This window comes from Thalassophryne amazonica, chromosome 8 (assembly GCF_902500255.1).
Source record: "Thalassophryne amazonica chromosome 8, fThaAma1.1, whole genome shotgun sequence".
NCBI classification, from domain to species: Eukaryota; Metazoa; Chordata; class Actinopteri; order Batrachoidiformes; family Batrachoididae; genus Thalassophryne; species Thalassophryne amazonica.
This window is the reverse complement of record NC_047110.1, coordinates 28,895,295-28,917,828: the sequence shown is the minus strand read 5'-3', so window position 1 is coordinate 28,917,828 and position 22,534 is coordinate 28,895,295. Positions and strand designations below refer to the sequence as shown.

Here is a 22,534-nt window from a genome sequence, read left to right as displayed (position 1 = left end):
CACTTTGAAGGTGAAGCAATGCTCATAGGAGAAGCCTCCGAGCTTCTGCCAATGAGTGATTGGACCTGGTGCCCCCCTAATGGTTTATATGGTAGACTGTAGCTGTGTTGTCTGACTGGACAAGAACATGTCTTCCTCTCAGGGCCGGGAGGAAATGCTTGAGAGCCAGTCGCACAGCACATAGCTCCAGCACATTTATGTGTTGAAGTCTCTCCTGAGGACTCCAGACATCCCTCACCATCCTGTGATTCCACACGGCCCCCCAACCTTTGAGTAATGCATCTGTAACAACCACCTCTCGACGAGAAGGGATAGAGCCTAGAGGGACACCCTTGCAGATGAAGTTCACGTTCCACCAGGGTCTGAGGTGCAGAAGGCACTGGTTGGAGAGTCGTACAAGCCTGTGCTGATGCATCTTTGAGTTGAGGCCTAGGTTGTTGATCCAAATCTGTAGGGGATGCAAAAACAGAAGTCCCAAAGGTACCACTGGCGACATTGCAGTCAGTTTGCCCATCAACCGGAGCAGCAAACCAAAAGGCGGTGTCACAGCCCGTTGAATGTGTGAGACGAGACAAATTACATTGTGCACTCTCTGCAGGGATGGCGATGCAGTCATAGTTAGGGAGTTGACGGCAATGCCAATGAAGGTTGTTTGTTGACTGGGAACAAGACAACTCTTCGCAGAATTCACTGTGAGTCCTAACTGAGAGACATGGTTCAGTCGAAGAGCTGTGTTGTTGTGCACCTGCTCCTGAGTCGGAGCGCTGACAAGCCAATCGTCTAAGTAGGGTAGGATTCTTAATCCGAGAGCTAGCAGTGGGGCTAGTGCTGCAGTCATACATCTGGTAAATGTACGAGGGGCGAGAGAGAGGCCGGAAGGAAGCACCCTGAACTGACCCTCGAAAGCAAAGCAGAGAAACTGCCTGTGATGAGGCGCCACTGGCACATGGAAATAGGCGTCCTTTAAGTCGACACTTGTGAACCAGTCTCCTGGTGTGATAGCTTGAAGGACGTCTACTGTGCGCAGCATGTGAAACTGCAGCACCTTGAGATAATGATTCAGACGTCGGAGATCGAGGATAGGACAAAAGCCGCCATCCTTCTTTGGAACAAGGAAGTAAATTGAATAGAACCCCCTGAACTGGTCTGAACCGTGAACTGTCTCTGTGGCCCCCTTCTCCAGGAGTTCCAAAATCTCCCGTTGTAGGGTGGCAGATTGCACCGGGTCGGGAACAACAGTCATCCTCACCCCATTGAACTTTGGAGGATGACATCTGAACTGAATTCTGTAACCCTCGAACAAGGTTGAAATGACCCATGGGTCTTGAACTTGAGCCTCCCAGTGGCTGAGATGATTTACTGAAAAACTGCTGGGGACCAAACGTTGGCAGTCAGACCCGACCACCTCTGCCTTGCATCCCTGAGGACCTCTGGGCGTGATTACTGGAAGCTCTGTGAAACTGTTCAGTTCTTGGGGTATGCCCATAGGCTCCCGAAAGGCAGGCCACTGGGAGACCTGGTCCTCAACTACGAAGGCTCTGGGAGTAGGCGGGAGCCTGGATGTAGAGTGAAAAGCTGTAGCACGTCTTACTGGCTGAGGCTTGGAAGACCAGTGTAGGTCAACAAACTGTCGCCGAGATTTACTAGCCTCAACAGCACGCTCCAAAGTTTGTTGGGCCGCAGGTCCAAATACTTGGCCTGGAAGAACTGGCAGTGAACGGAGTGTACCTCTGCAGGATTCGGACAGGGGGGACTGCGCAAGCCACACCTGATGTCTAGTGATGGTAAGGGTTGACATCAGTCTGCCAAGCTCTCTGGACATATAAGCAAAAGTTTGGAGTGAGGCATCACTAAGACTTTGAGTAGCATCATCAACCTCTGCCTCCCTCAAAGACTTTGAGAGGGCAAGGGCTAAAGGGGACAGTGAGTTGCCTAGGTGACCAATGCGAGCAGCTATGTCATAGTTATTGGTGAGGAGGTCATCAGTGACCCTACACTGAGGTCGTGGGCAGCGGGCATCTGGCCGAGCAGCATCAGCTGGAGCCACAACCAGGTTTGCAATAATGCTGTCAACATCGGGCATATGGTTCAGTCCATACTGAGCTGAATCACACATAGAGCTAAGGGCTCTGCAGTCCTGCGATAGATGGATCAATGATTTGGGGTCTGCCCAACATTGGTGGAGCTCCTCGATATATGGTTGCGAAACTGGAACATTGAACTCAGGTTTCTGAGTGACTTTGAAAAAGGCACTTGAAGTGGTGGTTTCCGCATGGGGATTGTCGACCCCAAGCCTGGATGTGCACAGAGGAAAATACCCAGCAGGGCAGCGGCAAAGGAGTGCACCCGGCGAGGAAAGTGTACTCATGACAGGTGTCAATCGAAGAATACAAAACGGTGAAGCCGTGTCTCGCAGCCTCTGGAGGACATGTGCAGTGCATGTGGCTCCAACCAAAGGTGGATTGCGAGGCTACAAGCAAGAGTAGCAATCGTAGCTAAATGTGTTCTCAACCTCTTCAGAATGCGAGAATGTTGAAAAGAAGCGAGCGCTGGGTGCGTCTGGCATATAAAGACAACCAGTGACGTCACCCAGGTCACATCCAATGGCGTGACTTTGTTGGTATATATTCTCGACCTCTCTGTGCTTGCACACATGTAGTTATCCAGGTGCAACAGCACCGCCCTCTGGCAGTCAGTAGGAATGAAATAGAAGTAGATGTGTTAGCATGACATCAGCTATGTTTGCTAGCTCATAAAACTCATCTTTCCATTTGAAGGGAAATCTTATAATTTGGCAAAACACTATTTATCTATAAATCAAAATGAGTACATTTACCTCTTATTTGACATAATATTAATGTACTTACCAAATATGTGGCAGAAATTTGCTGAAAATGAATAAAACCTGACAGGTCCCAGAACACCAAAGTTTTTGGTTGTCTTCTTGTCAGGGGTCTGGAGACTGTATACTTTGGGGTGGAGCTAACTCAACAATGGAAAATGTGATTTGTATACTGGCCTCACTCTTCATGCTTGAAAAAGCTTATTCAGCAAGCTAAACAATCAGACATGTTCAGAAAAGACTCTCAGACCGAAGAAGTTGCGTTGTCTTTGAGTTTACTGAGGGACATGACTTGACTGTGAAACTAATACAAACAATACAGAATACAGTAAATGTATACTCTTCAATGTAATTCACCAACCAAATTCTTATCACTCAAGCTAAAGTAAGTATTTACCATATACACAATCATCCTTGAACAATACACATGAATAAATATGCCATTGAATGCAATAAAAAATGTTATAGAAGTAACAAACCCTTTGTTTGGATGAAGTAATGGATGGCAGAATATATACGAGGTCTATTAGAAAAGAAACCGACCGTTTTATTTTTTTAAAAAACTATATGGATTTGATTCATATGTTTTTACTTCAGCCAAGCTTGAACCTTCGTGCGCATGCGTGAGTTTTTCCACGCCTGTCGGTGACGTCATTCGCCTGTGAGCACGCCTTGTGGGAGGAGTGGTCCAGCCCCCTCATCGGATTTTCATTGTCTGAGAAGTTGCTGAGAGACTTGTGCTGTGCTTCATCAAAATTTTTTCAGAAACTGTGAGGCACATCCGAGTGGATGCCATTCGAGAAATTAAGCTGGTTTTCGGTGAAAATTTTAAAGGCTGATGAGAGATTTTGGATTGTTTCTATCACTGTAAGGACTTCCCACGGAGCGGGACGTCACGCAGCGCTCCGAGGCGACGTCGTCATCCTGTTTCAAGCTGAAAACCTCCAAATTTAAGCCTCTGTTGACCCAGGACGTCGTGAGAGAACAGAGAACTTTCAGAAGAGGTCAGAATCAGCAGTTTATTCGGACATTCCATTGTTAAAGGAGATTTTTTTAATGAAAGACGTGCGGACAGATTGGTGTGTCGGCTGATTGATAACCATTTGTAAAATCCAGGCGGCTTTTGGTGGCTTTCAGTTGAGTGAGTATCTGAGAAATTGTTTAACAGCAGGGCATGTTCCAACTTGTCCTTAAGGCTTCCAACGGAGGTGTTTTTTCTGTGGCGGGCGCGCCGCGCTGGCTGCGAGCCGATGCGCCAATCCGTCCACACGTCTTTCATTAAAAAAATCTCCTTTAACAGTGGAATGTCTGGATAAACTGCTGATTCCGACCTCTTCTGAAAGTTCTCTGTTCTCTCACGACGTCCTGGGTCAACAGAGGCTTAAATTTGGAGGTTTTCAGCTTGAAACAGGATGACGACGTCGCCTCGGAGCGCTGTGCGACGTCCCGCTCCAGGGGAAGTCCTTACAGCGATAGAAACAATCCAAAATCTCTCATCAGCCGTTAAAATTTTCACAGAAAACCAGCTTAATTTGTCGAATGGTGTCCACTCGAATGTGCCTCACAGATTCTGAAAAAAGTTTAATGAAGCACAGCGCCAGTCTCTCAGCAACTTCTCAGACAAAGGAATTCCGACGAGGGGGCTGGACCACTCCTCCCACAAGATGTGCTCACAGGCGAATGACGTCACCGACAGGCGTGAAAAAACTCTTGCATACCCACGAGGGTTCAAGCTTGGCTGATGTAATCACACGTGATTCAAATCCATATGTTTTTTTAAAAAAATAATAAGGTCGGATACTTTTCTAATAGACCTCGTATTTTCCTTTTTTTGTAAATTGATATCAAAGTTGAAAGTGGGCTTAAAGGGTACATGGGCTTAATGGGTACACTTACCCTAATCATGAAACTGGAAACTGTTTGTGGGAACATGTGTGTGAGGCTGTAAATGCTGCCAACTCAGAACAGTGCATACACACTGAAGTTAAAAATGTGAGGTGCGCCGTCGCTGACAGTGTGTGACATTCACAACTTTACAAACACGTTTATTGACAAATACTGAACACAGGGAGACAATCAGGGGCCTGTTTAGAATCTGAAGCTCCAGTATCACCATCAAGAAAAAGAAAATACATTAATAATAATAAAAAACAACACCTTAGAATGCGCACATACCCAAATGTGCCTGCGCTGGTTTTCGTTTGGAACAGTTACACAAATGCACTATTTACACAGCAAGCAGCCACCCATTGCACACCATGCCAGCCTCAAGCCATGTGAACATTGATGGAATGAAATTGCTTCCTATTAACAAAAACAAATTCATCATGTGATAGCGCCTTTGTGTGTGCAATCAATAGCTCAGATTACATTAGGGAAACCGGCTCTTGCTGCAAATTGCATTTTAATGTTGGAATGTGATGTACCTGGATGACATTCAGATGATTGCGTTCCACACAGCTGGCATAGCTCAGCTCAAGGTTGACTGGCACACTCCTGACTGACCAGCTCCCGTTGGAATGCCCCTGTTGCCAGGAAGCGCAGCATGCTGTTGGATATTCGTGTGTGTCACCTGGAATTTGGCCGACACCTGCCGTGAAAGGGTTCAATGGGCTCTCACAGTGTACACTGTCTTTTAGCCGCTGGTGTGCGCAAATCGTTGTAGCAACAGGTGTACGAGGCATTAGAGGCAGCTACGATTTTACATGTATTGCATGCGATTCCTGCTTCATGCACACTTCATGCGCAATTCGGCCAAATTCACACTATGTGTGAAGGGGCCCTAAGAGATGACGTTATAGGTTGAGGTTACCCAGTGTGGATTTTACCCAGAAGTGGCCAAGGCAGTTCACTCCTTTTTTTTTGTGTATGGTGAAATAATGAATGTCCAAATATACGTATATTGTATGACCAGCTGGTAGATTATTATATTTGCTATACGTCAGTGCTACATGAGGTCGCTGTCACTCTTTGTTAAGATTGCTCAGATGGGCAGAATTGACAAGATCAGAACATGAAGAGATTGAACTGGGGGTGGGACAACAGAGCATTATTCACTTCTTCAGAATTATTTGTAGTTTGGTACATTGTCACTCTCAACTGTGCTCCAGAGTGAATCAGTAAATTAGTAACAGTAAATAGGTAAATAATTAAAATAAAAATTCCTTGCTCTTTGAGGGGGTTCATGAAGCCAGGATTTCCTGAGGGGAGCCACTGTGATGAGCCAGCTGAGCTCTCAGTGGTCATTTATCTTCTATTCCTCTGGGAAAAAAGCTGCCTACCCTGTGTTTGCAAACAAGTAAACCTACAGTTATAATGGTAGTTCAGTTTGCATTTTCTGTGCCTTTGCTCATCCATCAATTAAACTCAAAATCCAACATGTCAACTCAGAGGCTGAAGGTGCATTTCTGATTCTTGAATTTGTCAGTGTTGTGACTGAAGGTTGGAGTCGCTTGTGTCAAAGATGTCATAATTCTTATTATAATTCTTATAAAAATCTTTTTTTTTTTTCCCTTGAAAATCCACTTTTAGTGCTTTAAATGTTGTAGAAATATTCTCTCAATCCTGTGCCTCAAGGTGTAAGCTGCTGCCCTAAAATTATGCTGCTCAACACTTTTTGAAGACCAAATCAAAATGTTTGATGGGTCCTTCAGGACTTCTTGAAGGTAGAAGCTGGGGTGGTGATGTAGGAGGATGTGTGTGTCAGAGGACTTCACTGGTGATTAATCAGATTGTAAAGAACTGCAGTAGTAAGAGTTGTAGGATTCCTGTCTGGCTCAATGTGAAGTGAAACTTTCTACCCCCCCATCCCACTGGGAATTGGAGGATTTAGAGGCACGCTGTTGCTCCATTTGTCTCGGAGCAGCCTGGAGTCACACAGAGTTCAGACAGCAGAACACTCAGCAATTAAAAGAGAGGTTAACATGTTTTATCTCCCTAATGGGCTGACGGGCAATATTTATGTCTGATTCATAATGTTTTTTTCCTGTTTCACCTTTTTCTTTGTGGATACCTCCAGGCATACTGGAGGGGCTTTGCTCTGAGGAAGAGGCTCAGATCTGCTCTGGCCGCTGTTGTGTCCCCTGATATTGATGATGACGACACCTTTGAGGAGGCGAATATGGGCGAATTTGACTTTGATGAGGTATTTGTTTGTTTTCAAGCAGAATTATCCCAGCAAAAATACATTTCTGACTTCTTAATTATTAATTAATTGTTTTGAATAATTTATCCAGGAAAAAGTCAAACATTCTTGGGTAAAAAAAACAAAACAAAAAAAAACAAAAACCTTCTCAAGTATGACTATTTCTTGCTTTTCTCTGCTTTGTGTCGTTATGTGTTGTCAGGATTTGTAATGTTCATTCAATAAAAAACAAACAAAAAACTAAACAAAAACAAAACATTTAAATGTTTAATATTTGAATCTGGGGAACTGTGACTTCTCTGGTATTAATATATATATTAATGGAGATATCCTCAGACAATGCTAAGAAACCTGGATCTTGGTCCAAACAGGGACACATTTGCTCATTTCCTCCCTGTTTTCACCTGAAATAATGCTGTGACCTTAAGACAATATTATTTGTCCTTCAAACAGCAGTTTTATACTCTGTCCCATATTTTCACAGTGTTTTCATTTAGCTTGTTCTTCCATCTTGTTATCCCATTCCTGGTCACAGAAATTAAAAAAAAGGTGAAATACCACATTGACATGTTTTAATAGTAATCATCTCACATAATAATCAGTAATACAGTATATTAATAACATAACTTGTTTAGAGTGTTTCTGCTGTATATTAAATTAACTGGATGATTAGTTAACACATTTGTTTGAGGTTCCATTGCTGACAGTTTGTGTTAACACTAAATCATGATGTCAGAAGAACTGCTCACAAAGTACAGAGACAGGCTTTGGAGCAAAAAAAATCAACAGTACTGAAGGTTCCAAAAAGCCAGCAACAGGCTTTGTATTAGACAGGCAATAGGTCAGGTACACAGGCGATCAGTCCAGCAGGTAACACTCTTTCTAAGGGAGACAGCAGAGGGTTATTTAAAGGACGTATATCACATTTTTTAACATCCCAGGGAGCAAGAGAACATAGAAGTACACATGATTGTAAGTCTCTCCACACAGATTTTAATAATTAGTGATTGCTGATGGGTTTTATTCCTTTCACTATGAGCGTTAGCAGGTGCATTTCCAGAAAACGTCTCACTCAGCATTTCTCAACATTTTTCATTGTATGACGTACATTTTAGAATGAGCAGAAACATCCTGGTGACTGACAGACAGAGGGGAAACAAACTTGGTCCGTCTGAAAACGAAGCTTCTGAGCTTTTGTTAAAAAGTGATGGCTCAGATTTACAGAGCATTTACAGACAGGAGAAGACACACTTCACCTCGAAACTCTTAAGTTTTTCAGAGTGTTGGATTTTGGAACTTAAAGTGTGGTGACGCTCTCTTTACGTGGATGCTGGTATCCTGAATCTGAACAGGGATGTGGGATATCTCTATGACATTGTTTTATAGACTGCCTGGACACAGAGATGGATTTGTTACAGTGGAAGAAGTCAGAATATTATTTACAGGAGTTAATGGACTTTATTTAACATGTCACAATCGTGAGAGAACTGAAGGTGGGGCTGCAACCAGCGATCCCGTGCGAGCATGAATGGGGCTTCTTTGATCGTGTGGAGTTTACATTTGGAAAACAATCTACAACTGGGTGAGACTGGCATGTTCAGGTTCCCCCCCTTTTATGTTTTTTGTCAGTGGAGCTGGCAAGCTTCTTTTTTTTTTTACTTTGAGAGAGTCTAAATTTGGATGTGGAACGTGTGTGCGTGTGCTGTGCAGCACCTTGCGCCTCTCAGCTGTTGTACTGCCGCTGTGTGTAAATGAATGACTGTCTCCACAATGTTTTTTCCCCGGCAGATGTATTTTTTTTTAGATTTAATTGATAACAACACTGATAATTAATCATGCACAAAGCTGAGCCTCGGGCAGAGATTGTTATTGACAGGTTGCGTTTATGATGAGTTGCTACAGGTACACTCAGAGCTGCATCTTTTACTGTGACTGCATCAAAATGAACAGTTTTCACTTAAAAACAAGTCATCATAACACAACATCATACTTATGTCAACTTTATAATTAATCTGTGCCTCAGTTCCTAACATTAGCAGCTACATTCCATTCAAGTGCATGCTGGGATGCTTCTAATAGTCACGTCACCTGTCTGAAACACACAAGTACTTTGTTTTCGGAAGTCTCTGTAGCTGTTTGTTGCGAATGCTGTATACTTTGAAACCGGTAATGGAAGTGCACAAAGTAATCCTGGTGGATCGTTGGATGGTCACTAACAGCCTAAATCTTAATTGTTGTGATTTTGGTGCAACATGTCCTTTAAAACCAATGGCAACAATCAGGAACATGGGACGGCAACAAAGGAACACTAGAAACTGGAACACTAGAAATAATCACTGGAACAATTACGTGAGAGAGCAGGGCAAACCTGCACAATATGTTGATGACAGAATGTTCGAAATGGGATCATACATTCACGCATGGAAGTGCAGAAACCACCTAATCCTAACCCAAACCCCAACCTATACAAACACAGGAGAAACACCAAAGTAAAAGTTCCAGTGAATATTTACCATGACATAAAGTTACAGATAACACAGAGAATAAGAGGAAACATTCATTCATTTTCTATACCACTTGCTCCAATCAAGGATCATGGGGCTGAGGGGAGCTAGCATCTAGCCCAGCAGTCATAGGGCGACAGGCATGGTACATCCTGTGTAGGACACCAGTCTATTGCAGGGCCACATATAAACAGACAAACTCAGTCACACTCTCATGCACACCTACGGTCAACGAAGGTTCCAATTCATCATCTTGCTCTGAGGCAACAGTGCTAACCACTATGCCAACATGCTGCCATAATAAGAACATGCAGAGAATGATGCCAGAGACAGAATAACATGGAGAATACTACGAGAAACAGATTATCATAGATCATAGCTTAAGGCCCCTTCACACATAACATGAATAAGGCTGAATGGCCCACGAAAGAGGATTTAAACAGCACTCATGAAAATCTGAGCCACAGTCGAACACCTTGTACAGCAGTTGGCACAACCGTTCAGCCACAGCACATGCATTCCACATTCAGACCGCGCTTGGCAGTCAAGATGAGGTCGTACTGCTATCTGACTGTGATCTCAACATTCATACGGCATGTCGTACACAGGTTGGACCATTCGGACCATGGTCTAAGGACTGCACAAAATAATCAAACACATTGAACCCTGGTTGAATGTCACAATCGAGCAGCCTTCACACCAGTGGCCAAATGAGGACGAATGGCGCCGAATGGCCCTTTGACACACTCGCGGGGCGCATATATCGGTGGCCTCTTCTCACATTGTAATAACAACACATATCACCTTTCCAACACGGTCGCCAGTGCTTCAGTGCAGGGACATGTGGAGCCGGCTCATGTGATCATGATATGAGCCAATCAGGTCATTCATGTAAAACATAAAAGGAAGAAAAAGTCATCCATATCAGGTCTGTGCTTCCACGTTTACACCCAGGGGGAGATTTTTTGTAGTGTCAACTCTTTATAACAGGAATTAAATATTTAAAAGTGCAGTTGTGTGTTTTGTGTGTGTGTGTGTGTGTGTGTTTTTACAGTGAGAACAGAATAATGACCAGTAACATGATTGTCTTACATTTAAACAGGACATTCATTATTCTTATGAACTTCTGTGCACTGACATTATTTTGTGCTTTACAGATTTACGTTGATTTATGCTGTACATAAATAATATGTCCAGCATGTACCCACTGCTGCTGCTACCTGAGCGCGATATACGTCCTCAAACTGTTCATGCAGTCGCGGACAAAACCGTCACCTCGGGATCGTTCACGCCTGTCCTCTAGTGTCCTTGTGTCTTGTGTCTCATGTGTGTCCCTCTTGACAACAGGTGGAATTTTTTTTTGCCATTCGCCAAATTTTTTTTTTCTGCTCTTTTTCGCCCGCTTCCTGCTTCTTTCACCTAACTTCGTGTTATGTATGAAGGGGCCATTATGTTTGAAGGAAACAAGACATCACTCATCATCTCCACAGTGAAGCCTTGGTGGCAGCATCATTTTTTTGTTCTAGGGACTGATGTTCTCTATCCAGCTTAGCAAATCAAAATAATTTATGGGTAAAATGTAAGAAATTCCCCAAATCCAGTGGTTGGAGCTTGTTCGATTACATTCAAGAAGACTCCAGACTCATGCCAGTGAAAGCCTGGATCTTAGTGTTTACCCAGGATATTCACAAGCCTAGACATTAGGAATTCTCATTCAGGTTCTCCCATGTTGTAACCAGGACATCCAACAGTTTCATAAAAATCACAACACTGTCTGCAAACTATTTTTTCTTCAGAGACATATACACTCAAATCAGACTTCATCACTCTTCCCAACATGTAGTCCATGCAAACACTAAGGTGGACACCCCCAGACTTTTCTGGGAGTAGGTTAGAGTCTCTGCTGCCACTCACACACGCAGTGAACAATGCCCATGTTTAGACCTGCAACAATGTCCATCACCTTACTGTGAATCTCGCAAGTTATCATGTTGTTCCACAAATAAGCCCCATGAATTGAGTCAAATGCTTTGTGAAAGTAACCAGGAAGGATGCAGAGAGTCAAGCACATTCAATCCCCATAGACCATCGTTGGCCAAATGTATCGTAGTGAAAAGCTGTGTGACTTTAAACATGGCTCTCTCAAAAGATAGCACGTTTGCCATAAGTCAGCTTATGAAATGTCTTTTGTGGTCAAATGTAAGTGCTATTGTTGTGAATTAATAGCATCTGGGAGCAGCAACAGCCTAGCCATGAAGCATTGACCACGAATACAGACTCAGACTCCTGAGTCCTGAAGTGTATAGATGTGGAAAAAAAGAAAAAGAACAGCTAATATCTAATAGCTAATAATAATAATAATATCAGTTATCAAGTTGTTCACCAATGAATATGGCTTTATACACCCTGAAGAAAACCATACAAGCTGAGGCCGAAGGGTGTATGGTTTTCTGAAGGTTGTAAAAAGCCATATTCATTGGTAAAAACAACTTGATAACATTTTATCATATACCTATAAATGATAAATGTTGCATGGTTTTCTGAAGGGTGTAAAAAGCCATATTCATTGGTGAACAACTTGATAACGATTTTATCATACACAGTGGTCCCTCGTTTATCGCTGGAGTTACATTCTAAAAATAACTCGCGATAGGCGAAATCCTTATTTTTTACAATTATAGATGTTTTAAGGCTGTAAAACCCCTCACTACACACTTTATACACTTTATCAAACAGGCATTAACATTTGTCTCATTTTTCTCTCTTGTGTAAACACTCAAAGTTCAAACCTTATTAGAAAAAAATAGAACATTTTCCTATAAATAATTATGATGGCTTTTAGAACTAACAATTTAATTTATACGATCAACCTATGAGGTTGGACACGTAAGAAATTATTAATAGTGACTCACCTGTATTTCACAGTTCCTCTGAACGTGCCTCTTTGTCGTGGCGCCACTCCGCGTCCAGATTGGCTGATTACTCTGGTGGTATGAAAAATATTACCCATCCGTGAAAAGGGTGTATTGCTATTTATTCTTTAGTGTTTTATCCAATCATATTGGCGTATCATTTATAGGTATATGATAATGGTTAATATTGCTAATTTTCCAAAATATTAGTCCTATCACTTTCCATTTTCCACAGCGTTCATCCTTGACCCAAAATACATAAGCATACCAAACGGCAAATGTCAGCTCTCCCCAGTTTCTCAGTGATTGAAAGCCATATACACACACACACATTTTCCAGAGTATATGTGAGGGGGGGTCCTACGACTTATATATTATGGTGTGACTTGTATACCAAAAAAAAAAAAAAATCACACGTTCCTATTAAAATAATTTTAATAACAGCTATTTAAATAGGGCTTTCCCATGAATCAACATACTAAACAAACCCCGTAATGAAGGTACGCTGTAACAATGCATAAAAATCCCAACTTAAAGACCTGATGAAGAAAAAAAAAACAAATGGACATTTTATTGCACTGCTTCTAATAAAAGTAGTCAGCAAACCATGTTCTTCTCCATCATATATCATCCAATATGTTTCCATTGCAAATTTAAAAAAATGTTAAAAGTCCCTTTGACACACACCACAAGCTGGTGACTTTTTACAAAAGTGTCCAGTTCTCCATCCTTATTCATCTGACATTTTCTGTTCCCCAGATGGCATCAAATAACACCCATTATGGTTTCCATTGCATGTTTATTGGGCAGCGCAGTCTAGTTTGAAGGCGGGCGCTAAAGGGGTAAATACAATGAAAAAGTGTCTATGCGGTGGAAAGTGGACATGGGTTGCAGTTTGTTTATGACCCCGGAGCTCAATATGCAAGGTGGTTTTGCAGGCGAGAGACCACAGCTACTCTGGTTAGCTGTGTAGGCTAACACTTACTGACAGAACGTCTCCCATTTGCCTCGTCTTCCCTTCTCCATTGGGAACCAAAAAAATGGCACTTTTCGCAACTGCTTTGGTGATTGCACCCGAAAACAAAACAGTACACCATTTTTCCATGTAAAATTATGCTGTGTATATATTGAGCACCAGGACCGGCTGTCCCCATAAGTCGTCAAATCCCACAATATCATGCAGGGTTCAAACGAGACTGCGCTTCCCTATTAGTCCCGCTTCTTTATTTTGGGAATTTAAAAGCCCCCATCATGTACACCACAAGTCAAGGGTTTCCTGCAAAAATCCACTGTACAGTTCTCCATCCTTATTCATCTGACACTTTCTGTTGTTCAGTCATCATCAAATAACATCACCTATGTTTCCATCACGTTTATTCAACCATTTTATTTATTTTTGGAATTTAAAAGTCTTTATGTAAGTCACAAAACAGGGTGTGATGTGCACATGAGCTATATTGACTTCCTGTCCGTTAAACTTATTCATTACAAAGTAAGTTCCATATAGAGAAACAAAGTACAAGTCATACTTCCGTGTGACTTATACTTTAGAAAATACTGTGTATTCATCTACCTGTTTTATCCATGCTATCTATCTTGATGTGTTTATCCATACAAGTACTATTGCTGATATACTGTTTATGTGAAACTGTGCCTCCTCAAATCCATGAGTCATCATTAAAATCTATTCTGACATGAATAATATTCTTCCTCATTAAATTTACATACTATTTATGGGAATATGAAGATCCTTTCCTTTGGCGTTGTTCCTGTGTTGCTTTCTTCAAATATGTTTTCAAAACCTTATAATTTCTAAATAGGTGGTGCTGGAGAAAAGATGGACATTACCACCTTCTGAGGCATCACAGCAGCCACCATCTCTGGAGGTAAATCAGTTTTGAGCCATTAATCAGAAATTTTGAAATATTACAGGTACATGTGGGCTGCTTTCATAGCACAAGTGACCAGTGAATGCTTGAATTTCGACTGCTAGATAGGGTCAGGTGTAGCCCTATCTCAGTTCTCAGTCCCTCTATGGTCTGTCTCACTCTCTTTAATTGATCTTTAAATTTATTCACTTTGGGAAAAGATGTTCCAGGAAGTCTAAGGGTTGCTTTATATCAACAGATGCCATTTTTTCACACTGCTACACTGACATCTTGCTTTTTACAAATACATTTTCCTGTCATTGGCTCTTTTCTTGGAGCGTGCTCAGTGCTGTACATCATAGTTGCCCGTTCAGACCAGTTGATGTAGTGTAACTGCCGACATGGTTGGCCTGACACTGGTAAACCATCAAGGAGGGGATGAACAATTTAGAGCTTCAGAAAGAGAAAATGGAACCATGAGAGTAATCAAGCTGCTAGTTTGACTTACATTTGAGCATTCCTTGAGTGTGAAAATCTGCTCTCGGTAATGATTTCACCAAAAGTGTCAAATGAAAAACACATACTTGAGTTAAATGTAACTGGACATTACTGTGAACATTTTATTTTTCTTTCAGTGTATGGGATCATTACAGAGTTTAAACTATAAATCAGCATTTAAAACTGTTGCTTCATATGCTTGTTAACATACCTGGAAAAAGGAATTATTTTTAAACCTAAAAAAAACGCTAAAACTTAAACTTTAAATACATGCTCAAGAAAAACAGGGTACTAGTTACATGTACTCTGCCCGTATATATTATTTGTATCCTGTTTACAATAGCATTTCTCTACTTTATTTTCTTGGTTTAACATGTAAATGACTGCATTTATACGAGGTCTGTCCATAAAGTATCGTACCTTTTTTTAATTTTTTTTTAAACTATATCGATTTGATTCATGTGTTTTCACGTCAGACAAGCTTGAACTCTCGTGCGCATGCGTGAGTTTTTCCACGCCTGTCGGTGACGTCATTCGCCTGTGAGCACGCCTTGTGGAAGGAGTGGTCCCGCCCCGTCGTCGGATTTTCATTGTCTGGAAATGGCGGAATGATTTGGGGGGTTTTTTCCATCAGAATTTTTTCAGAAGCTGTTAGAGACTGGCACCTGGAAACCCATCGAAAATTTTATCTGGCTTTCGGTGAAAATTTTACGGGCTTCACAGAGAATAAGGACTATTACTACAGCTTTAAGGACGGCCCACAATGGCGCTCGGCTTTGTGCATCACGACCGATTTGCTGTTCGAGCGAGACAAAGAACACCTCTGTTTCGGCATGTCAGACGACAAGTTCGGACATGCTCAACTCTCCACAATTTCTCTTATAACTCACTCAACTGGTAAGCATTGAAAGCCGAGATAGGCATGTTGCAACTTGTCCTCTAACATGCCGAAACGGAGGCGTTCTTTGTCTCACTCGAACAGCGAATCGGTCGTGATGCACAAAGCCTCCGCGCGGCTTTCCACGACAAAATCTCTTGTTAAAAGTGAAATCTGCCGGAAAATGGTTGATGTCCAGCTCTTGTGATAACCAGAGAAAGTGCACACGATGGTCCCAGCTCCACACAGCCATCCGTTAGAAATAATCCGGTGGTCCGCGCCATTGTGAGCCGTCCTTAAAGCTGTAGTAATAGTCCTTATTCTCTGTGAAGCCCGTAAAATTTCACCGAAAGCCAGATAAATTTTTTGAATGGTTTCCAGGTGCCAGTCTCTAACAGCTTCTGAAAAATTCTGATGGAAAAAAAACCCCAAATCATTCCGCCATTTCCAGACAATGAAAATCCCGACGACGGGGCGGGACCAACTCCTTCCACAAGGCGTGCTCACAGGCGAATGAAGTCACCGACAGGCGTGGAAAAACTCACGCATGCGCACGAGGGTTCAAGCTTGTCTGACGTGAAAACATATGAATCAAATCCATATAGTTTAAAAAAATAAAAAGGTCGATACTTTATAGACAGACCTCGTATATAGTGCTTTTCCATCTGCATCAGAAGCTTAAGTGCTTTACAATTATGCCTTACATTCACCCATTCACATTCACACGTGTGAGGGTGCTGCCATCTAAGTGCACACTGGGAGCAACTTGGGGATTAAGGACCTCAGCAATTTTCCGGTCTGGCTTGGTTTTGAACCGAGGATCCTCTGGTCTGAAACCCAACGCTTAACCACTAGACCATCACTTCCCCACGTGTAGTATTTGCCCTGCCTTCTATTTGCACAAGTACTATCACCACTATACAACCCCTGACAAAAAAATATGGAATCACCGGCCTCGGAGGAGTGTTCATTCAGTTGTTTAATTTTGTAGAAAAAAAAGCAGATCACAGACATGACACAAAACTAAAGTAATTTCAAATGGCAACTTTCTGGCTTAAGAAACACTATAAGAAATCAGGAAAAAAAATTGTGGCAGACAGTAACGGTTACTTTTTTAGATCAAGCAGAGGGAAACAAAATAGGAATCACTCAATTCTGGGGATAAAAATTATGGAATCATGAAAAACAAAAGAACGCTCTAACACATCCACTAGTATTTGTTGCACCACCTCTGGCTTTTATAGCAGCTTGCAGTCTTGAGGCATGGACTTAATGAGTGACAAACAGTACTCTTCATCATCTGGCTCCAACTTCTTTGTATTGCTGTTGCAGATCAGCTTTGCAGGTTGGAGCCTTGTCATGGACCTTTTCTTCAACTTCCACCAAGATTTTCAATTGGATTAAGATCCGGAACTATTTGCGGCCATGACCATTGACCCTATGTGTCTTTTTGCAAGGAAGGTTTTCACAGTTTTGCTCTATGGCAAGATGCATTATCATCTTGAAAAATGATTTCATCATCCCCAAACATCCTTTCAATTGCTGGATAAGAAAAGTGTCCAAAATATCAACGTAAACTTGTGCATTATTGATGATTAATGACAAGCATCTCCCCAGTGCCTTACCTGACATGCAGCCCCATAGCATCAATGACTGTGGAAATTTACATGTTCTCTTCAGGCAGTCATCTTTATAAATCTCATTGGAACGGCACCAAACAAAAGTTCCAGCATCATCACCTTGCCCAATGCAGATTTGAGATTCATCACTGAATATGACTTCATCCGCTCATCCCAGTCCACGATTGCTTTTCCTTATCCCATTGTAACCTTGTTTTTTCTGTTTAGGTGTTAATGATGGCTTTCGTTTAGCTTTTCTGTATGTAAATCCCATTTCCTTTAGGTGGTTTCTTACAGTTCGGTCACAGACATTGACTCCAGTTTCCTCCCATTCATTCCTCATTTGTTTTGTTGTGCATTTTCGATTTTTGAGACATATTGCTTTAAGTTTTCTGTCTTGACGCTTTGATGTCTTCCTTGGTCTACCAGTATGTTTGCCTTTAACAACCTTCCCATGTTGTTTGTATTTGGTCCAGAGTTTAGACACAGCTGACTGTGAACAACCAACATCTTTTGCAACATTGCATGATGATTTACCCTCTTTTAAGAGTTTGGTAATCCTCTCCTTTGTTTCAGTTGACATCTCTCGTGTTGGAGCCATGATTCATGTCAGTCCACTTGGTGCAACAGCTCTCCAAGGTGTGATCACTCCTTTTTAGATGCAGACTAACGAGCAGATCTGATTTGATGCAGGTGTTAGTTTTGTGGATGAAAATTTACAGGGTGATTCCATAATTTATTCCTCAGAATTGAGTGAGTCCATATTTTTTTTTCCCTCTGCTTGGTCTAAAAAGTAACCGTTACTGACTGCCACAATTATTTTTTCCTGATTTCTTATAGTGTTTCTTAAAGCCAGAAATGACTTTAGTTTTTGTGTCATGTCTGTGATCTCTCCTTTTTTTCTACAGAATTAAACAACTGAATGAACATCCTCCGAGGCCGGTGATTCCATAATTATTGCCAGGGGTTGTAGATTTGACATTGCAAATTTACCCATGCATGACTAGTAACAGAGTATCTTTATTTTTAGTTAAAAATTTCCTGAAGATTTCAGGGGAAAAAAAAAGACAGATATTTTTCTCAATCAGACATATTCTTTTCAGGCAAAAGACTGGCCTAATGTCAGTGGCTTCCTTGTGTAAATTGTCTAAGTGCAGGGTTCCACCACATGGATTTCTCCTCTTGAAAGTAGTCATGGAAACTAGCATTGTGCTAAATCTGGCATATTTACATTAAATTGTGTGCTATATATATAAAAACTTTGACTTTCAAAATAATATAACTAAGGCAAAGCCTTGGACCCGAACGTTGACGTGTAAATATATCATGTGAATTATATGTGATACACTTAGTTCAAAAATTGCTTAGGGTTGATGAAGGTCTCAGAGATCAGTGATTTTAAATGACGACACAATTTGTTAATGATAAACTATTGTAGGCTTCAATTATACATACTATGGGTTTATTAAGGGATTCATGAAAATAATATGTTTCATGTCGCTGAACATTAATTATAATCTTCACATGCAAAGGCTGCAAACTACCACTGTCGTACTGCTGGGTTAGGTTAGGGTTATCCCAAACAGCAAGCAGCAAGGTGAGCGTGCACACGGAGCCATTATCAGAAATTTTGTCAGCCCCCCAGGTTGAAACAGACCATCAGATCCAGAACACACAGTGGCGATCTGACCGTCACGTCACTCCTGTGAGCTCTGTTCCACATGATGCGGTGTCTGTGCTGTGGCGTACCGTCCACAAGACATGTGTCCGGCAGAACATGCGTGCGGCCGACTGGACGCACCTGACCAGTAGAGGCGGTCATCAGAGCCCACTGCTTCTCATTCATGTCATTTCATGACTGTATGTCTGTGACCATGGGTCATCACCAGAGGAACAGACGGAGCATATTTGTATTGCTCACTTGATAAATGCGGTGTTTTTATATGGTGTGGGATTTAAATTTTTTTGTAATACTTCCATGTCCTTCCTGATATGAGGCTGCTTCCTGCAGCTTTCAAAGAACAGCTCTGTAGCTCAGTGTTAAAGTCTCTGACTGGGAATCAGAGGTTTTGAAAGGCGCGAGTTCGTGTCCCGGGTGGTGTGTTTTTCTTTTCTTTTTTTTAATTATTCCACATAAGCGGCGCGATGTGGTCCCACAGGTACCAGCTCATTTTAATTTTTTTATTTATTCCACATAAGCAGCGCAATGTGGTTCTATACATACCAGCTGGTTTTTATTTCTTCCACATAAGTGCGCCATGTGGTGCACCTGGCACTGTTCCTGCTTGACGGACACCAGCGTGTGCTCAAACTCTTGCACTGGGTTCATACACGCCTGCCCATCGGCGCGATGTTTCACGCGTTAATTTCGAACTGTTTAGCGTGGTTTCGCCGTTTTCATCCAAACACCATCCAAACTTTGCACTATGTGTGAAGGGGCCATTAATGTTCACTCTGTTTATTTTTTGTGTTTGCTTTTGTAGTTCTCTTGCTGGTCTGTTTCCTGCTTGGGTCTTTTCTATCACTATCTCTCTTGTCTGTGTCTTGGTGCTTGGTGATGGGTGTCTCATTTGGTCTGGCCACACTCATGTTCTGGTGTTTTCCACCCACTCCTGTTTCTAATCTACATCTCATCACCTGGGTGTATTTAAGGCTCACAGGTTCCTCTAGTACTTCCCCAGATCGATGTGCCATGTACCTTTTGTGTTTTTGTTTAGTCCTGCTTGCTTTATAGCATTTTGACCACCTGCCCATTCTTCTCGACACACGCCTTTAGCCTGATGGGTTTTTTGTACTGTGTGTCTTCTTGACTGCTGTTACCGTGTACTGACCCCAGCATACATCTTCAGTAAATGTTCTCACCTACAGAGCTGGGTGTTTGTGTCCTGCAGTTGTGCCCAGCCATTTCTCACCAACAAGCCTGATAGATTGATCTGGCCCACTATGGACACGCGGACCAAACGGTTTCAGCTGGCAGTACGCCATCATAGCTGCAGTTAGCTCTGCAGGAGGACTAGCTTGCCTCTCTTACTCTGAGTTTAGCGAATTAGCTAAACGACAGGACTCCTTCATGTCCACTGTGAGCACGCAGATGGAGCAAGTTCTAACCATGTTTAAACGTCAGGCAACTATAGGACACAACCCTACACCACCGCCACTTCACTTCTGGGACTGCCAGCAGCCTCGCCGGCTTCCTTAGCAGCCCTAGATATTTGCAAACAACTCTCATGGCCTGAACGTTTTTCCATAGAGTCAGGGGATGTGAAGCCATTTATCACACAGTTGAGTTGCACTTTGAACTTATGACATCAATGTTTCCATCCGATAGGACAAGATAGCATTTATGATCACTCACCTGACTGGCTGGGCTGCAGTGTGCGCCACAGCAGAATGGACAGAAATTCCACCACCTGTTCATCGCTTCCAGCTTTCCAAGTGCGCTACAGCAGGTGTTCCCAGCATACTTTCTCCGGGCACGAGGCGGCGCCCTTCTTGATGAGGCTTAAGCAGGACAGGGTGGCAGACTGCGCCATAGATTTCCGCATCCTGGCAGCAAAGAGCGAGTGGAATCCTGCAGCACTCTTCGACGTATTCTTCCAGGGACTGGCTGACAACATATAAGATCAATTTGTCGCCGTCGACCTTCTTGACGACCTTGATAAACGGACTGACCGACGCATGTCAGACCGACCACCCCAGGATGCTCGTCCATCCACTCAGAGTCTGTTCACTCCACCCGTCCGTCCTCCCACTTCTGGTCATGCCAGGTCCAGTCCTCCACACAGCATTGTGGAGGAGCCCATGCAGTTGGGACGTACTCGTCTTTCTGTGGAAGAACAGGAGTGATGCCGAGCGGAGGACCTGTGCTACTACTGTGTACAGTCAGGTCACTTGATCACCAATTGTCCAGTCAGGGGTGCCCCGGTGCAGTTAACATCAGTATTGCGGGTGATGCAAAGTTCAGTTTCTTCTTCTTAACTGAGTATATTGTTTCTGCTAAATTAATTTCTAATCACTCGTCAGTCTCAATTCCTGTATTCATTGATTCGAGATCTGATGCTAATTTATTACTGTCCTCTCTCACCAGGTCCCTATGTCTTAAATTGTACCAACTGTCACATTCTCTGGTGGTGCATGCCATGTATGGCCACAAACTGGGTCTTATTACTCATCATACTCATATGATTATACAGGGTTCTAGCTAGGATAAAATTTAGCGTAGTGGTATGTTGAAGGAGTATGGTGCGGAAGGGGGGGAAGCTTTTGAAATTCAAGCTAAAAATTGGCCATTCTAGGGATACCCAAAGGGGTAAAAGCCAGGGTACGACAGCCCAAGTCCCTTCATCATGTCAGAATCAATCAATCAATCATTTTATTTATATAGCGCCAAATCACAAAAACAGTTGCCCCAAGGCCGCTTTATATTGTAAGGCAAGGCCATACAATAATTACGTAAAAACCCCAACAGTCAAAACGACCCCCTGTGAGCAAGCACTTGGCGCACGTGGGAAGGAAAACTCCCTTTTAACAGGAAGAAAACCTCCAGCAGAACCAGCTCAGGGAGGGGCAGTCTTCTGCTGGGACTGGGTTGGGGCTGAGGGAGAGAACCAGGAAAAAGAACATGCTGTGGAGGGGGAGCAGAGATCAATCACTAATGATTAATGCAGAGTGGTGCATACAGAGCACAAAGAGAAAGAAACACTCAGTGCATCATGGGAACCCCCCAGCAGTCTAAGTCTATATCAGCATAACTAAGGGATGGTTCAGGGTCACCTGATCCAGCCCTAACTATAAGCTTTAGCAAAAAGGAAAGTTTTAAGCCTAATCTTAAAAGTAGAGAGGGTGTCTGTCTCCCTGATCTGAATTGGGAGCTGGTTCCACAGGAGAGGAGCCTGAAAGCTGAAGGCTCTGCCTCCCATTCTACTCTTACAAACCCTAGGAACTACAAGTAAGCCTGCAGTCTGAGAACGAAGCGCTCTATTGGGGTGATATGGTACTATGAGGTCCCTAAGATAAGATGGGACCTGATTATTCAAAACCTTATAAGTAAGACAATGAAGAGAGGCCAATATGGGTGAGATATGCTCTCTCCTTCTAGTCCCCGTTAGTACTCTAGCTGCAGCATTTTGAATTAACTGAAGGCTTTTCAGGGAACTTTTAGGACATCCTGATAATAATGAATTACAATAGTCCAGCCTAGAGGAAATAAATGCATGAATTAGTTTTTCAGCATCACTCTGAGACAAGACCTTTCTAATTTTAGAGATATT

The 22,534-nt window shown here is 42.5% G+C and overlaps 1 protein-coding gene across 1 annotated transcript in view; it reads left to right on the top strand.

The window, feature by feature from the left end:
- lrriq1 (leucine-rich repeats and IQ motif containing 1) overlaps positions 1-22,534 on the top strand; it is a 291,350-nt gene that overhangs the window by 164,603 nt on the left and 104,213 nt on the right. Inside the window, 2 exon segments of the mRNA XM_034175448.1 lie at positions 6,861-6,986; positions 14,223-14,288. Coding sequence (XP_034031339.1) covers positions 6,861-6,986; positions 14,223-14,288 — 192 coding nt within the window.